Genomic DNA, 20,022 nt, shown 5'->3' with positions numbered 1-20,022 from the left:
AAAAAACAAATCTTCCAACAGCCACATTTTCTGCCACCTGTGCCAAATGCCTTCTACTTGTCGTAGTCACTCTTTGTGGAAGGGCTTTCATTTTCGCCGTGCTCGGAGGAAGAGAGTAACCCCAAGGCTCTGAACTGCTCAAGACTACCTCCTAGGAAGGGGTGGAGGTGACCTCAAGCCTAGGAAGTCTCACTCCAGGGTGCAGAGCTTTGACAGGTACATTCTTCCCACCGTGATACGGGGGGACTGGGCCTGGTCTGCGCTTTTGAAACCTCAAGCACCCCTCCCCCACACTTCCTCCAACAAGGCCACACCTCCTAATCCTTTTAATCCTATCAAGCAGCTGGTTCCACTAACTATGAGCCATGGGGGCCATTGTTATTAAAACCACCAAGAGTACACACAAATCAACGAAGATTACATACGATGGGGGCCATCAGTTGGCTCAGCAGGTAAAGGAGCTTGCCCCCAAACCTATTTATAATCTAGGCACGTCACTTCCTATTATAGATCCAGTGGAAACTCTTGGATATGTACCCAAGAAAAACACACATGTCTGTCAGCTTATGATATCGTTTATAACAAAGGAAGGGAGGAAGCCTAGCCACTCCCCAAAGGAGAACAGGTCCATAAAATGTGACCTCTTGCGTCCTGTGATATCCCACAGCAGTTAGGACGACCTGAGTTCAATCCCCAGAACCTGTGTGGTAGAAGGAGACAGACAAGTCCTGCAAATTGTCCTCTGACCTCTGAGCTCCAGACAGTACCCTCCCACAATGAATAGATTCATAAATGGGGAAAAGTTTGGGAGAGTCCATATAATGATACCTATAATAATTTTGGAGTAGAAAAGCATAAACCTGAAACTTATAAATATGTAAGCCCGACTCCATGAAAATGTACCACTTATATCTTCTACTCAGCAAAGCTAAAATTGTAATTAAAGACAAATTAGACCCCAGGCCTTAGCATTTGTTGTGCACATGACAGGTATTGAATATGTTCGTAGTATATAAACTATTTAATACAGGAAGTTGACACCCAAAGGCGAGAGTGAGCAAAGGCACAGGCAGGAGAAACCCGGGCTGCTGACACGCGTGTGAATAATCGCTAACTCATCTCACGGGTCAGAACAGGAATGCTTCCCAAAGTGAGAGTTCGCATTACCCAGACTGGAAAACATTTTTTATGGTTGACACCTGAATTCAAAGAAGAGTATTGGGATTTTAAAATCTCTAATCACGGCTAACAATTTAATTGGAATAGCCATCATGGGGAAAGTTTTGCATTATCTGATAAAATTTACACATCGTGCCTATTTATAATCTAGGCACGTCACTTCCTATTATAGATCCAGTGGAAACTCTTGGATATGTACCCAAGAAAAACACACATGTCTGTCAGCTTATGATATCGTTTATAGCAGTTAGGACGGCGTGGGCCAGCGAGTTGGGGCACTGGGTGAAGGTGCCAGGTCACGCAGGAGAGAAGAGACGCCTGCCAGTTGTCCTCTGACTTCTACAAGTGTGGCTGAGTGTAGGTGCTCACATTCATACCAAAACATGGGAAGAAGGAGCAGCATGTGTATAATATACAGTATACAACTTACACTATACACCATGGGGAGGGGGGCTCAAAACAGAGCAGAATGATCAGTGCAAGTCAGGAAAAAATAAAAATAAAAACCAGAAGACCTGTCCTTTTGAGCAGCGACGGCAGTGGAGAAGATCGTGGCTGCTCTGAGTGAGAATCTGATGACTGTCTCCAGATTGGACGGAGCAGAAGCCAGCCTGAGGCTGAGACAAATAGGCGCAGAATGTCCCCGTGAGATGTCCCCTCCCACAATGAGAGTCTTGCTTTGCCTCTCCAGAACAGGCCACCTTCACTGGCCTTTCTGAGTAGAGTAGAGCAGAGGAGAGTTTTCTGGGAACTGCCTCAATACTCTCCCAACAAAGTAAAAAACATTATTTTAAATATGGTGCCTTCAAACACGTTTTACATTTTTTCCTACGGTGTGCATGCACGCGCGTGTGTATTTGTGTGAGTGCATCTAAGGGTTTGGATGTGTGCTGTGTGTGTTGAGCCTGAGCATGGCTGTCAGGACAGCCACAGATGTCTGTCCTCGGCTGTCTTCCATTTCTTGTCTGTTGGAGGATCTCTCCATGGCATGGAACCTCACTGTGCACATCAAGCTAGCTGACCTCCTGGAGGCTCCTCCTGTGCCTACCTTGCTGGGGACCCATGCTCAGGTGGCCGTTCATGAGAGGCAGGCACTTTCCTATTGTCTCCCCAGTGGGGACCCATGCTCAGGTCCCCATTCATGAGAGGCAGGCACTTTCCTATTGTCTCCCCAGTTCTAAATAAAAGCATTTAATGCTGGTCACAAATTTTGTCATCTAGCCACCCAACACATGTTCCTGCCCCAGTCTAGGATCTGATTTAGGATCTTGCCCTACGTATTGATGTCATGGCCATCGGGTTTCCTTGAATTCATACCAGTTTCTCAGTGTCTTTTGTGACTCAATTGCTCTTGCCCTGCCGGCAGGATCTGGCTTGTCCCTGTGCTTAACACCTCAGAAACAGGGTCCTTGATAGTGCTGGAGAAGATGATCATGTAAGTACGAGGGCTCTAAGTGTAGATTCCTGGCATCCGTGTAAAAACCAGGCACACATCTGTAATCCCAGAACTAGGGAAGCAGAGACAAGGGTACACTGGGCTTCACTGGCCCGTCATTAGAGACTCTGTCTCAAACAATAAGGCAGCGAGCAATTGAGAAAGACACCACAAGCTGACCTCTGGTCTCCACACGCGTGCACACAGACAGACAGACAGACAGACAGACAGACAGACACATGCATACACACCAAGGGAGGGAGGGAAGGAAGGAGGGAGGGAGGGAGAGAGAGAGAGAGAACGAGCCCTCGAGCCTGTGCTGGCAGCCCTGGCTGCCCAGGCAGTTGCCCTCACCAAGTGGCGTCTCCTCCCCCAGGTGTCTGTGGTCAGTCTCATGAACTTGCCAACCTTGAAGTCCTTCCGGACTCTGCGAGCACTGAGGCCTCTGCGGGCGCTGTCTCAGTTTGAAGGAATGAAGGTGCGTGCCCCAGGGGACGGGCGGAAACTTAGTTAACAGGACAGGCAGAGGTCAACTCTCCTCGGGCTTTGTCAATCTTTTACTGGGGTCCCACATAGCCAGACCCGGGTCTGGACCATGGGAAGTAGAGGAAAAAAATGTCTGTCTCTTGACAGCGGAGGCCGGCTCTGTCTTCCCTTCAGCATCGTAGGTAAAGGCAAGCCCTGTGTGTCTAATGTCATCTTCACAGAGCGCTCCTGAGGTCCTGCTTGGTGGCCGCATGAGCAGAAAGCAGAGCTCATTATGGGCTGGGAGAGGGATGATCAGAGTAAAGACAAAATAACTCTAGAGGTCCAGTCCTGCACGGTGGGTCCCATGAGGGAAGAAGGAGAGCATGTCGGGTGCCCTATCTGTTATATTTTCCTCTGTCTGCCTCCCTAAGGTTGTGGTCAACGCCCTCATCAGTGCCATACCCGCCATTCTCAATGTCTTGCTGGTCTGCCTCATTTTCTGGCTGATATTTTGCATCCTGGGAGTAAATTTCTTTTCTGGGAAGTTTGGAAGATGCATTAACGGGACAGATATAAATAAATACTTCAATCATACCGAGATTGGAAACCGAAGCCAGTGTGAAGGTAGCAATTACTTGTGGGAGGTCCCGAAAGTCAACTTTGACAACGTGGGGAATGCCTACCTCGCTCTGCTGCAGGTGGTAAGTGCTTTGCGTCTGTCTTCATCCAGGAAGAGAAAGCTTGGAAGCCTGATCATCCCTAAAATCATATTAGCTCACGGAGACTGTGGATTGTAGTCCCACTCACAGGGGCGGCATGGGGGTGGGGTGGCGTCTTTGTGAATCGGCTTTCATGGAGAGTGTCTAGCTTAGTAACTTCTCTCATTCCTTTGACAAACCACCTGACACATTAGTGTCCATTCTATTGCTGTGCCAAAACACCCAACAAAAGGCACGGGAGGGGTGGCAGGTTATAAATCCTCAAAGTCCGTCCCCAGTGACACATTTCTTTCAGCAAGGGTCCACATCCTAAAACTCTATGATCTGCACCAACAGCGGAGGGCAGGGGGGGCAAACGTTCAAACACACGAGCCTATGGGGGTATTTATCGTTTAAACCGCAGCACCTGACAAAAGCAACTTAAGGCAGGGTTATTTTCATCCACGGTTTGAGAAACTAGACCACCACGGTGGGGAAGACGTGGTGGAAATTCTCTAGAGTTGGCAGTAGGAACGCGAGGCAGCTGGTCACTGGCTCTGCAGTCAGGAGCGGACCAAAAGAGACCGACGGCGGCGCTCCGATCGCCTCTTTCTTTTCATTCACTCGGGGACCCCACCCTGTGGGATGGCGCCACACACACTCAGGATGAGTCTTCTCCTCTCAGCTAAGCCTCCTTAGAAACCCCTTCACCACGTGCCCCTAGGTGATTTCAGAGGCAGCTGAGCTGACGGTGAAGATTAGCCATCGCACATACCAATACCCCGTCAGGGTCCCTTCGGCTTGCCTTGTCCTCTGTGGCACCTCGATTGCCGTTGAGGGCATCTGCCAGGAATCAGCGTCTTTTGTCAATACCTGTCTTTTCTCGCCGCAGCAGGCAGGCGTCGGGCGGGTAGCATAACCATGTGCTGTCAGAAAGAACCTTACCCCTGTCTTCCCAAGCGACCTAGAGTGTAGCAATTCATTTTTGTTTTAGGATCACTAGTCTTGGGGGAAATGAGGAAAAAAGAGAAAATGCAGGACCCCCCATCCCCCACCGGCGTTCCTCCCTACCGCTCTTTTGTGGGGACCTCTCTCTGGGGAGGGATGGACACCTGCCCACAAGGCTTGGCAGGCTTTTGCATGGCTCACTACTGCCAATGAAACAGTCTACAGCTGTGTCCGTGTTTTTCTCTCTGTCTGTTCCAGGCGACGTACAAGGGCTGGCTGGACATAATGAATGCCGCTGTCGATTCCAGAGGGGTGAGTAGATGCCTCACTGTGTTCTAGAACATTACGCTCAAACCAGAGATATTACCAGTACCCCGACAGCCCCAAACTTCCTGCATGGCAACTTTATCATCCCAGATCCTCTGTCGTGTTCTTCTGGAGGCAAAACTATGGCACAGGCGTTGCTTGGTAAAAAGAGAGCTCTAATGTGCTCTGCTGGGCCCGACCCCCCAGTGTTCTGTAGAGTCCAACGTTTCCTCTATGTGGTAAGAGAAGAAATGAAAACTATTCGCTGAGTTAAGAGGATCACACGTGTCCTCACTTGCTTTCTGTTGCTGCTATAGCACGATGACCAAACCAACTTGGGCGAGGGGGAGGTTTTTTGTTTGTTTAAGCTTACAGGCAACAGGCTGTCGTTGAAAGAAACCAGAGCAGGAGCTCAAGGTAGGAACCTGGACCTACAAACTGAAGCAGTGGCCCCAGAGAGAAACTGGCCTGCTTCTTGTCCTTCCTAGGGTCACCACTGCTGTAGTGAAACTCGTGGCCGAAAGCAACGTGGGGAGGAAATGCCTTGTCTGGCTTGCACGTCACAGCCCACTGAGGGGAGAAGCAAAAGTAGACACCCAAGTCAGGCAGGAACCTGGAGGCAGGAGCTGGTGCAGAGGCCACGGACGGGGGCTGCTCACTGGCTCGCTCTCCATGGCTTGCTCAGCTGCTTTCTAAAAGCACCCAGGATCCCCGCAGCCCAGGGATGGCCCCATCCATAATTGGCTGCGTCCTGCAGGTTTGCCTGCAACCCCATTTTATGGAAACATTTTCTCAGTCAAAGCTCCCTCCTCTCCGGTGACTCTAGCTTGTGTCAAGCTGACATAAAACCAGCAAGCACACTTTCTCTGGCTTGATCAGCTACGCTCCTTATACAACTTGGGTCCACCTGCCTAGGGATAGGTCCTCCTGCTTCAACTAGGAATTAAGAAAATGCCCTACAGACTTTCCCCCAGGCCAACCTGACAGCAGCAATTGTCAGCCGAGGGTCCTTCCCAGGCGACATTGGTTTGTGTTGAGCTGACAGAGTCTAAGCGTTGCAGACGCTAGCTTGTCTCCAAGAGACAGAGAGGAGGGAACCACCTTTCAGAGTCTGCGTGTCTTAACCTCGGGGAAGCATTAAGACTGGATTAAACTGGAGCAAGAAAGTAACTTCTCAGGGCTTCAGGCTCTGGGGAGTAAAGGTCGTGGTTGCCACCTGTGGAATTTCAGTGAAAGAGGAAGCTGGAAATGCACTTGGTAGTCTAGTCTGTTTCCTGTTCCTCATTTGGTTCAGTGAAAGGATGGGAAGGGAGTTACCGGAGCTGGACAGTGAGCAGATGGCGGTGGGGGAAGTTTTCTTAGTTTCTTACCATGACACGTGTGGTTACTGCATTGGGGGGATCTACAGAGTTGATGCCTGAGGTGTAGTGAGGACCGTAGACAGAAGCAGGAGAGAGGAGAGTCTTCATGGCTAACTGTTTTCATCATGCTCCACAGACTGACATTTATACGTAGATAACGCATAGTGACAAATCACTTAGCTTAATTCTCAGTACATTAATAAAGTCTCATTCCCGGAAAGCCAAAGCTAATAGTAGGTACTTAAATGTTAATGTTATAATTTATTGTAATGTTTATATCCCGATTATATATGCCATATATACAATTTAAATGTCTATTTTTTAATGTATCGCTTGTGTGCATGATACGTGTGCATGAGTGAGGACCAGAGTTTGGATCCCCAGAATCCACATAGATGCTCGGTTGGCATGGGAACATTCCCTGCCTGTGATTCTAGTACTTGGAAGATGGAGATGGGATCCTAGAAGCAAGTGAGCTGATAGACTCGCTATACTGGGGAGCTCTGGGTTCAAATGAGACTCAGCCTGAGGTAGTGAGGCCTGGAAAGATGGCTCAGTGGGTAACTTTTGCCATCAAGCCTGACAACCTGAGTGTGATCCCTCTGACCCAACTCCTCCAAGTTGTTCTGGCCTCTAAACACATACTATGGCGTACTTACACACACACACACACACTCACACACATGCACACACATACACACACACGCTGATATATATCATATATATGTAGATAGATAAACATAAATTTAAAGGCACATGCACAACACGTGTGAAAAAGCATAGACATATGCATGCATAACAACACACATGTTCTTAGACAGACAGACAGACAGACAGGCAGATGAGTGAGAGAGAGAGAGAGAGAAGCCTGGCTGAGAAGACTCTTGAGTGGTTCGAGGCAAGCTGGGAAAGCGTGTGTGTCATCAGCTTTTAACCACACAGGAGCTCACTCTCTCTCACTCACTCATTCGGGGTTCGTTCCTGTGCCTCGAGAAGCTACTCATGAGAAGGTGAGCCAGGCTCTGGCAACTCACCATCGAGAAGACACAGCCACAGGCAGAATGTTGACATCTAGGAGGTGGGGAACAGCCGTGTAACAGCCGTGAAAGTCCGGTCACCTCTTCCTGAGGCGGACGTGTCCTGGGCCGGGCTCATTCTCAAAGGAGTATCTGTACAGACGCATTTGGGAGACTTTCAGAAGACAAATGCCACCACATTCCTCCCTCTTTTCGTCCCTTACTGCTTCTCAGTGTTGGGGAGAAAAGCCCTTAACTCCTGACTCCTGTGTCCCCACCCTGTGCACCTTGAGCCAAGCAAGAAACCCAAAGAAGAGGCGCCCAGGGGTTCACAGCTGCCAGCAAGATGCTATGTGGTTAAACTTGCTGGGGAAATCCACTCTGGTCTTCCGGACAAGGCAGCTAGGGCAGCTTGAATTTTCTTCAGCAGTTGTCTTTCTCTCATTAAAATGTCCCCAACAGAAAGATGAGCAGCCAGACTTTGAGGCGAATGCCTTTGCGTATCTCTACTTCGTGGTTTTTATCATCTTCGGCTCGTTCTTCACCCTGAACCTCTTTATCGGCGTTATTATTGACAACTTCAACCAGCAGCAGAAAAAGATAAGTATGCACGCTGGCCCAGCTGGGCTGCTTCCCCCAGTTCTGCCAAGGTGGTGAGGGAATGTGGTTGTCACGTACAAAGCCCTTCATGGTGCCATTGTGATCTACTCGCCGCATCCAGGCATCTCCAGGCATCTCGGCTCCTCTAGCCTGGGGTGAAGACCCGAGAGGTCTCCTTGAAGCTGAGGGAATGGAGTCTGGATTCTGCTCAGGCATGGTGTTTGAGCCCTGTCCTAATTCAGATCATTATTGCCAAGTATCAGGCGCTGCTAACTGGCCCTGAAGAGAATAGCAACTAGCATGATTAGCACGTGTGACACTGTAGTCACACACCAGCAACCTCTCAAGAGTATTTTGTTATCCACAATGAAGGGAAAAGGGTTTCCTCTCTTAGTTACCGTGGCTCCCACCAGCCTGGATCTCCTGAAGCTGCTCTGATAGATGACTGAGGGAGATGTCATCTAGGCAGGTTTCTGTCCCAGGCAATGACAATCTGATATTTCTTTTTCTGATGCAGACAATCTCTGGACTAACATTGCAAATTAAGGAAAATAAAAGGAAATTTAGATCTATTTACACCAGTCATCAAATGATGATCACTTTAGACAATGCCTCACCATTTTGGCATAATTTTGAATAATCCTCTTCAGCTAAAAAAATTATTATTTTTTTGTTTTATGTGTGGTGCGGTGTGCTTGAATGTATGTCTGTGTACCTCATGTGTGCAGTGCTCAGGGAGGCCAGAAGAGGGCGCCGGATCCCCTGGAACTGGAGTTAGAGAGGTTGTGAGCCATCATATGGGTGCCGAGAATTGAATCCAGTTCTTCTTTAAGAGCAACACGTGCTCTTAATCACTGAGCTATCTCTCCAGCCAACTTCTTACTCTTAACTTTGTGTGTGTGTGTGTGGGGTGTGCATGTGTGTGCGCGTGTGGGTGTGTGCATGTGTGTGCATCTCCTTATCTTATAATTTTGGGGTGTATGAGCTCATTAGTCATAGCTTATTTTATAAAACCAATTTTGCTGTAAGAATTTTCAGGGCTGGAGAGATGACTAAGTGCTTAGGAGTGCTTGCTGTGCAATCATGAATATCTTATTCATCACCTTGCTCTGACTAACCTCAGCGTTCACAGGACGTCCTGTGCTGCTGCCCCACACGCAGCCTTACAGTCCTCTGCACGGCGAGGAGGCGTGGCTTTTGCACCCTCTGTGACAAATGTCCTGATTGCCATCAATACCAGCAATTTGGATCTCAGCCTCGCGGCAGCTTCAACTTAGCCCCTCTGCCAGAAAGCCTTTTGTGGATCACACGGCAGCATCCTTTTGTTTTATTATTATTACTACTACTACTATTATTATTATTATTTATTAGGGGGAATTTCAAAAGTGTCCAAGAATATTCTAGAATGATTCTAAAACACCCAGCGCAGCATTGGCTCCTGAAGAACATACCCTTCTGCCAGTGGTGCCTTTTATTACAGAAAAACAAATAACCGTCCCAGGAAGAGTTAAATTTCAGAGTCTGCTGTCTGGCGTTGATTTTTTTTCCCCTCCAGACAGGGTTTCTCACAATGAAACCAGGCTGGTCTCAAACTTTTTTCCAAACTTGTCCTTAAACTCTGTTTACTATTATTGTACGTACGCATGCACGTTGCTGGTGTTCATGGGACGTGTAGGAATCAGAGATGGCTTTGTGGAGGCAGTTCTCTCCTTCAGCCTTTGTGTGGGTTCTGGGGCTCGAACTCGGGTCTCCAGGGTTGTGAGGCAAGCCCCTTTTACCTGCTGAGCCATCTTGCTTACCCACATGCCTGCTTTCAAACATACCCACAAGGTCACTACACTGCCTAAGAAACTTTACATGCATTCCTCAGATTCATCAAGTCATCTCTATTTAGGTCGCCACACCCTTTAATTATCCTTGTTAAGGCAGCCAGTGCTGTGGCTGCTGCTGTTGTTGCCATTACCATTCCTGTTGTTGATTTTTTTTCTTGAGACAGGCTAGCCTGTAGCTCACAGGCTAGCCCAGGCTGGCCCCAAACTCACAACAATCCTTCTGCCTCAGCTCCCAAGCGTGCACAAGCTTTTTTTTTCAAAGTTAGTATATAAAATAATGAATTTCATTTTGGCAAATTTTTGGGTGTGTCTCTGTATGTGGCGTGCACGGATGCCTCCCCTTTGGTCTCTAGTTCTGTTAATTAAAGATTTATTTATTTATTATGTATATAGTGTTCTGGCATGCATCCCTCCACAGCAGAAGAGGGCACCAGCTCTCATTACGGATGGTTGTGAGCCACCGTGTGGTTGCTGGGAACTGATCCCAGGACCTCTGGAAGAGCAGCCAGTGCTCTTAACCTCTGAGCCATCTCTCCAGTCTCAATTAGCTGTTTTTTTAAATCTTAGAAAGACTACCAGTGACTAAAAGTCTTGCTCATTCTCTCCAAGAGCCTAGCTTCGTTTCTTCATTTCTTCACGTTGTCCTCTTACTTCCGTTTTCTCAGTCTCTGCCATGATCCACCTCCTCTCTTCCCGTCTACTGATTTGCTCTCGTTTTTTCTCAGTCCTTTGGGCAGACCCATCGTCAAGTTCCTCACTTGAGATCACTGACTTTTTTTTTGACACAGTTATTCACAGCTACCTTTAATTTTCCTGAAAGATTTATTAATTTTTATCTTTTTATTCCTTTCTTTATATTAAAGTTTTGGGTCCAAACAGGATTCATATGAAACAAGTCCCTCCTGTGTGGCAGCACTTTTGTATCTGGTACGACAGGAGGACCCAGGCTTAAGTTGGATCCCCTTTCCCTCTGTTTACTAATGCATGCTGGGGGTTTTCAAACCACATTTGGTATAGGCACTGTCATTGTTTCTAGGTCTTTTCAGAGAGAGGCGGGGGAGAGAGGGAGAGGGAGAAGGAGAGAGGGACAGAGAGAGAGAGAGGCAGAGACAGAGACAGAGAGAAGCTACAAGGAAACACATGTAAAAACCAATGTCTAATGGTTCACTCCCCCTCTCTCTTCTGGTGTGTTTCTTTCTCTTCTTTGCACTGAGAAACTTGGTCTCAAAGCACAGAGGATGTTGGACAATTGAAATTTCTGCAGGCAGAGGCTGGAGAGATGGCTCAGAGGTTAAAGGCAGGCATAGCTCTTGCAGAGGACCAGAGTTTGGTTCCTAGCACCTAGGTTGAGCAGCTCACAAATGCCTTTAACTCCAGCTCCAGGGCATTGGACGCCCTCTTCTGGCCTCCGTGGGCTACTGCACTCACGTTAACATACCCACACACAAACACATATGCGTCTTTTAGCACAAAAATAAATATTTTAAATATCCACAGTTACTCGTTGTCTTTATCCCAGGCATATGTCTTACAGTCTCAAGAGGTCAAGTTAACACTACTATAATGAATATGACTTATTTCTACCCAGTATCCAAAAGTAACCAGGTAGCTAGGCTGACTTCTAGAACTGCGCAAGCTTCGGTCCACATGATAGAATTTAAACCCAAGCCCTGCAGATACAAGTCTGTAGTTATATGATCAGAGAAGAGCAGCCTTTTACTGCTAGTGGGAACTGATTTCTTGTTGGCTTTCATTGTCCAGTAACATTTTCCTTCCCTTTAAAAAAGATGCATGCAGTACCTGAAGGGCCCAGAAGGGGGCATGGGATCCCCTGGAGCTGGAGTTGCAGGTGGTTGTGAGCTGCCTGACGTCGATGCTGGGAGCCAAGCTTAGGTTCTCTGCAAGAGCAGTTCACTATTAACCATTCCAGTAGTGGCTTTGGGACAAACTAACCATTTTGTTTCTTATCTCTTAATTTTCAGAGCCTAGAGACTTTTAAAATCAAACTTCTGTAATAATTCAGTTACATATTTCTAAAGAAGTCTGTTCTATTTAATCTGACATTTCTCGATTTTTTTTGTCCCATAAATTTCTAGAAATGAAAATCCTAGCTTGTTTTTCTTATTAGCAATGAGACTATTTAAAACTCATTTTTCCCCTTAAGAATTGTTCTGAGAAGATTCTAATTAACTTTTACTAGAAATGTTGTGTTAATTATTTAAGATAATCTCAGTACCATTTTATAGTACTTTCCTCTCTTTTTAAAATTTCACCCAGTTGTTTGTACATATTAATTGTGGGTTCATGTTAACTGGCTTGCTCATCCATGTATATAATGTGTGTTAGTCATACCCTTCCCTCCATTACCCCTCCCTCCACGAATCTCCTTCTATGGGATTTTATTCTCAGATTTTTGTAGCTGACTTCAATTAGAGCATTCTAACATAAAATATTTTCTATTATGCATATTTTAATTCATGCAAGATGAACTGTATTTAGTTTTCACAAAGACTCTGTAGTATGTTCATTAAAATGTGTAAACTTTGTGTTCTAAAAAATGAGCTATAGAACTGATTGAATTGACTTTATTTCTCTTTTATCCCTTATTTTATTTAATTTATTTTTTCAAGACAGGGTTTCTCTGTATTGCTTTGGAGGTTGTTCTGGAACTCACTCTGTAGACCAGGTTGGCCTTGAACTCACAGAGATCCATCTGCCTCTGCCTCCTGAGTGCTGGGATTAAAGGTGTGCGCCACCAACGCCTGGCCTATCCCTTATTTTAAAATCAATTTTCCTTCTGGTTCCTGAGTCCATATTCTTTCAGTTCCCTGTGGAATAGGAACTATTGACAAGAGTGACATGCAACTTTAAAATTATTCCTAAGAATTCAGGACTTGATTTGTAAAAATGGCTAGCAGTAACTAACTAGCTGTCGGTTTCTCCGTGTACTTAGGTGGCCAAGACATTTTTATGACCGAGGAACAGAAGAAATACTATAATGCAATGAAAAAATTAGGAACCAAAAAACCTCAGAAACCCATCCCAAGGCCACTGGTGAGAGCAACTGACACTAAATACACACGTGGGATTCAAGACTGTGAGGGCACGGGCTTCTAGAATACCTCCTGCTAACTTTTAAAGGAAGTATTCTTTTTATCATTTTTTAAATTACTTGTGCAAGTGTGTCTCTGTGTTGTGTGTTCATATGAGGGCAGTGTTTACAGAGGCCAGAAGAGGGTACATTTAATTTTCTTTCTACAGGGTCTCCCTGTGTAGCTCTGACTAGCCTGGAACTCATTATGTAGACCAGGCCACCTTGACCTCACAGAGACCCTCCTGCCTCTGTTTCTCAAGTGCTTGGGATTAAAGGTGTGCGTCACTACATCCAGCAAAAATAAATCTTAAAAAATTAAAACTTGAAAAAAAAAACCCAATGTCCAACGTCACCCCCAGTCATCCTATGTAGTCCTCCATCTTTGGTAATTTGGGACTGGGATGCTGTTTTTCTAGTGTATTCCAACCAGGACTAACAACCGACGTTAATGCAGAAGTTGCTGAAGTGCTAATTATTCTGAATGGACAAACAGAGCCTTGTAGATAGATGTCTGTTCCATTTTGTCCCCGATAGTAGATGTTCTTTGTGTCCTTCTCTCGGGTAAATGCAGATGTGGACATCGAGGCTTATCTTTATATTGTTGAAGCCCACAAGAGCTGTTTTATCTCAGACTCACACCACCATCATCACAACACTCTCCATCACAGCACTGAAATTGTGTTGTTACTGAGGACAATTTTTACTTACGTTTTTGTTTTAAAGTAGAATTAAAAGTAAAGCCTAAGTACGTAAAACATTCACCCAGTTGAACTTGAAACAAAGTAACATTGGGAAGCTATACGAATGTCTTGTCCTTTGAAGGGGTCTGTGTATATTCCAAGGAACTGCCTTTATTGTAAAAGAAAACAAATTTTGTTATTTCAATGGCATAATTTCATTCTTTCTTTTTCCTCCTCAGAATAAATGTCAAGCCTTTGTTTTCGACCTGGTCACAAGCCAGGTCTTTGACGTCATCATTCTGGGTCTTATTGTCCTAAATATGATTATCATGATGGCTGAATCTGATGGCCAGAGCAATGATGTGAAGAAAATCTTTGATATTCTCAACATAGCCTTTGTGATCATCTTTACCATAGAATGTCTCGTCAAAATGTTTGCTTTGAGGCAATACTACTTCACCAATGGCTGGAATTTATTTGATTGTGTGGTCGTGGTTCTTTCTGTCATTAGTAAGTAAAACCAGTAGCCAGGGCTTCCCAGGGTGAGGCAGAAGTAAACCCGGAAGCTAATCATTTGGAAGCCTGTCAAGTTTCCCCACAGAGTGACAGATTAGACTTAGTGCAGAGTCTGGGGGGAAAGTGGGGAGGGCTATGGAAGGCGTGCCCTGTTGGGAATTGCCGCAAGGCAGTGACTTCCATTTTCTTGACGCAAACAGCTGCATGTGTTTGAACGGAGGGACACGAAGTCTCTGCACTAACAGCTTTTGCAGGGGCTCCTGACCTCTCAGGTGGCTGAAACGGAATTCTACCTCTTCTGTGCTGCCATCAGCCCTGATGGGTGGTTTGAGGTTTTAGGAGTTTGGCCATTAGTACTGCTGTTGGTACCTGTGTTCAAACCCTCAAGGGCGCACAAGGGCACCACAGCAGCTGTTGAAGCATGTGGCGTTGCTGGGCATCCTCGCCTCACGTGATAAGCGGTACCTGTTCTTCATCCCGATCCCGCGTTTGGGAGCCAGGGCGTGGGCTGGGCATGCCTCGGTTGCTTTGACCCACTCACCCACAAGCCTCTTTCTGTAATCCATGGAGTTTTCATAACCACAGACATGCTGCATAAACCATAAAACTGAATGAGAAAAAATTATCATCATGTACTTTATTACCTTCTTTTCTGTTTTCTTTCTTTTTTTTGGATTTTTAAAAGATTTATTTATTTATTATATATATTTATTGTGTATAGTGTTCTGCCTGCATGTATCCCTGCGTGCCAGAAGAGGGCGCCAGATCTCATTACAGGTGGTTGTGAGCCACCGTGTGGTTGCTGGGAACCTAACCTCTGAGCCATCTCTCCAGCCTCCTAGAATTTTTTTTCTATTACTTAAAAATTATGTGTATGGGTAACCAAGGAGACCACGGCCAAAGACACCGACTATCTCTGGACCTGGAGTTACAGGTTGTTGTAAGCCCCTGATATGGGTGCTGGTGACCAGTGCAAGGGCACAGCAGGTCCTGCTCTTCATCTCTGGGCCGTCTCTCCAGCCCTCTCTTACTCTTTTCCCCAGTGCTGGGACTCAAAACTCATCCTTGTGCATGCTAAGTGTACTTCTGAGTGGCCAAACCATTAGAGTTTATTTGTGTCTCTAAAGTTTGATTTTAGCTAATTCATTAATTTGACTGTTTCCTTTTTTCTTTTTTGAGGAGGAATGTTAAGATGATGTCTCACTCAAGTCCAGGTTGTCATGGAATTTGCCATATAGCTTAGGCTGACCTCAAATTCATTTAGCCCTCCTTCTTCAGCCTTCCAAGTGCTGAGATTATAGGTGTGAGCTGTCCCATCTGACGTGTGTGTGTGTGTGTGTGTGTGTAGTGGGGCCCATGAGGCATCCTCATAGTTCAGACAGCAACGGAGACAAGGAGAACTGATCTTACAGACATGTGCTTCAGTCCCATTTTGGAAAGGCTTTGTCACAGGTGTTAGATCTGTGTGTTGGTTGCACTTGCTACCAAGTGATTGTGTTAGGGTCTGCCTGGGTTCAAAGCCATGAAATTTATACAGATAGTTTAAATAGGCCCAAGTTCTGGCAGCAAAATAGAACTATGATCTTCAGTAGTCAGTCCCAATCACAAGTTGGGGTGAAGCGGCATCAGTAGAAGTTAGACAATGTTGATCAGAGGAATCTGGGGCCCCCCCCCGCCCCCCCCCACACGAAGGGAGTGCCAGGAACCCCTCTGCCCACATGCAAAGGAGCCATCATTCTGTCCCCCCCTTCCAGGACGTGCTGGGCTTTGTAAAGCTGCTACAAATGTCTCTGGGATCCTTCCAACAGCTCCTAGGTGGCTGAAGTCACACGTGCCACTAGAAATTTTGCTCCAATGCCTAGTGCAGGACAGACTCTTCACATGCAGCCAAGTTCTGTTCACCGGTGTGGGCAGAAGTCCAGGTGCCTTTACGTGGCCACATTCAACACCTGGCCTGCACACTTCCCCAGGCTCCTTCCTCGGCTGCTGCAGTGAGCAGGAAGCCTCTCTCTCCCTGGGAGTCAGCAGTGTGACTGGTGGGCAGCACTCACTCGTTTTAATTTGAATACCAAGTCGTGTGGTTCACATATACACACTCACACACACACACACACACACACACACACACACACACACACACACAGAAAGGACAGGTTCATACAGGCCTGATGAGTCCAGGTGGTATTTAAGGCTGGGCCTGACAGGGCTGGTGTTGCAGAGTTGATGCCATCAGATCTTGTCAGCACAGAGCTATCACACACTCAGATGATGAGGTGCAGCCAGGGAGGTCTCTGTAGTCATCAGGAGACCGGCAGAAGCATTTCACTGTCGTGCTCCCTAATGACCTCAGGGCAAGGGGAAAACCATGTCTACACAAGGCAAGCATGTTCCAGCCATTCTATAATATTTGGGCCAAAATGTAAACTCCTAACGCCCCTTAGCCCTTGCCTGCTCAGCAGGGAAGGCGAGAACAGGGTGACATTTTAGGCCCAAATATTCATGAGTTTGCACAAAGCTCTGTTTGGGGCTCCCTTTCTGTCTCTCAACTTCGACTCTTTGTGAGCCTGGGCACCACAGTGGTCCTCAGAGTGAGCAGAATGCCGATCAGGAGAGCTCAATGTGCAGCTGTGGGCTACAGAGGGACACCTCAGGACTGTCACCTCCCTCCAGCGCCCCCACACAGCAGTTAGTCTGTCCTCATCTGCAGAGGGCTGTGGGGAAGCCTAGATGGAGGAGCGCTTGCCCCTTCCAATAAAACCTAGGTCTCTCCGATTCCACAATTTCCCGCTGTAGCTCAAACAAGGCTTAAGCCAAACTCCAACAGAAACTTCTCCATGCCCTCTGAAAGATTCAGCATGTGAAAAAAAAAGGGCCTGTTCTCCATCTGCATTCAGTAAGCAGGTTCAACCGTGGTAGGTGTTGTCCCATGGGTAGCTAAAAAGAAAATGCAGCATAGGTTAAAAACAAAACAAAACAAAACAAAAAACCCTTTATAGACTGCCACAGTTCCCTTACTTATCTTGGATGGCATGCATATCCTCACCCCCCCCCCCATCAAAAGTCCCATCCAAGACTGCTTGGCCCTTAGAGATGCATTTTTCAAACTGAAGCCAGGCAGACATTTCTTAGTTTTGCGCATAAACGATAAAGCATAGGTAACACCTTGACCCCGGTGGGATTCTGAGGCGGAGGACTGGCTGGGGTCAGAACTGCGGTGCATGCCGGGGGTTCACTGGTCCTCCCTCCCCAGGTACCCTGGTGTCTGGCTTGGAGCACAGTGACATCCCTTTCCCGCCCACGCTCTTCCGAATCGTCCGCTTGGCACGCATCGGCCGCATCCTCCGACTGGTCCGGGCGGCGCGAGGCATCAGGACGCTGCTCTTCGCTCTGATGATGTCGCTCCCCTCCCTCTTCAACATCGGCCTCCTGCTCTTCCTCGTCATGTTCATCTACGCCATCTTCGGCATGAACTGCTTCTCCAAGGTGGAGAGGGGCTCTGGGATCGACGACATCTTCAACTTCGAAACATTCTCAGGCAGCATGCTCTGCCTCTTCCAGGTGACCACGTCCGCTGGCTGGGACGCCCTCCTCAGCCCCATGCTGGACTCAAGAGCCGCCACCAACTCCTCCTCCCAAGACAGCTGCCAGCAGCCGCGGATAGCCATCATCTACTTTGTCAGTTACATCGTCATCTCCTTCCTCATTGTGGTCAACATGTACATCGCCGTCATCCTGGAGAACTTCAACACCGCCACGGAGGAGAGCGAGGACCCTCTGGGCGAAGACGACTTTGAAATCTTCTACGAGATCTGGGAGAAGTTTGACCCCGAAGCAACGCAGTTCATCCAGTACTCGGCCCTCTCCGACTTCGCCGACGCCCTGCCTGAGCCGCTGCGCGTGGCCAAGCCTAACAGGTTTCAGTTTCTAGTGATGGACTTGCCCATGGTGACCGGCGATCGCCTCCACTGCCTGGACGTTCTCTTCGCCTTCACCACCAGGGTCCTCGGGAACTCCAGTGGCTTGGATACCATGAAAGCGATGATGGAGGAAAAGTTCATGGAGGCCAACCCTTTCAGGAAGCTGTACGAGCCCATCGTCACCACCACCAAGAGAAAGGAGGAGGAACTGTGCGCTGCGGTCATCCAGAGGGCCTACCGAAAACACATGGAGAAGATGATCAAGTTGAAGCTCCAAGGCAGGTCCAGTTCATCACACCAGACAGTTTGCAACGGAGACCTGTCTAGCTTGGAGGTGGCCAAGGTCAAGGTTCACTATGACTGAGCCCTGCTCTCCACCCCTACACCTCACAGCCTAGCGTCCAACCTCCGAGCTCTGGAGGTCCGCAGCTCAGTCTACGAGCAGGCAGCGGGCTCACTGAATGAGCCATTCCATTTTTATTTTTTTTCTCGGCTAAAAGAGGTGGTGTATTAGCGTTAATTTATAAATGATTCTTGGAGGGTTATAAGATAAGGTTACCCACGAAGCGCTGGGACCGATTTAATGGAGAAAAGACATTGGGAAGGGCTGCCAAGGGCGTCCACAGTAACGGTAGGCTTGAAATACAGTTCAAATTATGTAAATATAAAAGAATGAGAAGGAAAAAAATCACATGAAAATCTAAGGTTGTGTTCTCGGTACATTTCCCAACATGTTTGTTTAATGTTTCGTGTCTCTTTTTTTGCATGTTAAGCGAGAAGTCAAAACCTGTAATAAGCAAATAGCTTGTTGCAGATGTCTCTACCAGCACTGAGTAGCTCAAGCCTGAAGCATGATCCTGACTTTGCCAGTTAGCGATGTTTCCGGAAGCTCTGACCTCTGTCACAGGTGTTTAACAAATAAATAGATAAGCGAAACATCAGCTTGTATTTCATTGGGACAGGGGGCTGAAATGTCCCTCTTGGTGGTGGCTGTGCAAGCTGTGGTTTAATAATGCCTGGAGCCAGACGTCTGTCAGGAAGGTGTTAGCGGTGGGCTCTTCACAAGGAAGAGACCCGTGTCTCGCAGTCACAGATTGTTGCGAATGCCCCTACCATGACTGGTTCCCAGCTGCAAACGCAGAAGTGACTGGATGAGGAGTTGAGAAGAAAGGCATGCATCAAATGCGGGAGAGCTAGCCTGACCTGGCTGCAGCCCGCCATGTGCTGGAACCCACGAGGATGTCCAGTCGACTCTGGCTAAAGTACCTGCAGAGTTGGAACTGGGGACTGGGGATGGCTCAGTTGGGAACTTGGTTGCTGGGCAACCGTGAGGCCCCGAGTTGATCCACAGCACTCCTGGAACTATATCAGTCATGTAGGGGTGTCACCCCCCCTGTAATCCCAGCACCTAAGGAGACAGGGTGGTCTAGTAAGTTCTCAAAGTTGACTTGACACAATCTAGCGTGACTTGGGAAGAGGGAACTTGGAAGAATTGCCTCAATCAGGCTGCTCTTTGGTCAGGTCTATGAGAAACTGTCCTGATCGATTTGGGAGGACCCAGCCCACTGTGGGAAGCACCATCCCTGGGCAGGTGGGCCTGTGCTGTATAAAATGCTGGTCTGGCCTGAGCCAGAGGAAGCCAGAGATCAGCATTCTCCCGTGGTCTCTGCTTCAGTTCCTGCCTCGACTTCCTTCAGTCACGGACTGTTACCTGGTGACAGAGCTGAAACAGACCCCAAGACCCCCAGGTTGTCTTTGGTCATGGTGTTCATCGCAGTGACAGAGGGCAGATCAAGCTTTGGAACCCTGACAGGAAGAAGAAGGAGGGGCTTGCAGGGCCAGGGATCCTTAGAGATGAGGCACACGAGGCTTCCCATGCAGGACTGTAGAGACCTTGAGGTCACCAGTCTAAAGTCATGGCCAAGTTCTCCTTAGGGCCCAGGAGGTGATGGATGGATGGCACAGGCTAGAC

General features: G+C 47.5%; 1 protein-coding gene across 1 annotated transcript in view; it reads left to right on the top strand.

Annotated features, from left to right (window-relative positions):
• Positions 1–18,986, top strand: part of Scn11a (sodium voltage-gated channel alpha subunit 11) — a 66,527-nt gene extending 47,541 nt beyond the window's left edge. The window contains exons 21-27 of the mRNA XM_040740135.1: positions 2,991–3,092; positions 3,514–3,783; positions 4,987–5,040; positions 7,874–8,011; positions 12,793–12,897; positions 13,857–14,127; positions 17,384–18,986. Coding sequence (XP_040596069.1) covers positions 2,991–3,092; positions 3,514–3,783; positions 4,987–5,040; positions 7,874–8,011; positions 12,793–12,897; positions 13,857–14,127; positions 17,384–18,414 — 1,971 coding nt within the window. The 3' untranslated portion in view covers positions 18,415–18,986. The remainder of the gene's footprint in view (positions 1–2,990; positions 3,093–3,513; positions 3,784–4,986; positions 5,041–7,873; positions 8,012–12,792; positions 12,898–13,856; positions 14,128–17,383) is intronic.
• The last annotated feature ends 1,036 nt before the right edge of the window (positions 18,987–20,022 follow it).

This window comes from Mesocricetus auratus, unplaced genomic scaffold (genome assembly GCF_017639785.1).
Source record: "Mesocricetus auratus isolate SY011 unplaced genomic scaffold, BCM_Maur_2.0 Super-Scaffold_100691, whole genome shotgun sequence".
Taxonomy (NCBI): domain Eukaryota; kingdom Metazoa; phylum Chordata; class Mammalia; order Rodentia; family Cricetidae; genus Mesocricetus; species Mesocricetus auratus.
Note: the sequence above shows the minus strand (reverse complement) of the source record. Positions and strands in the feature narration are given on the sequence as shown.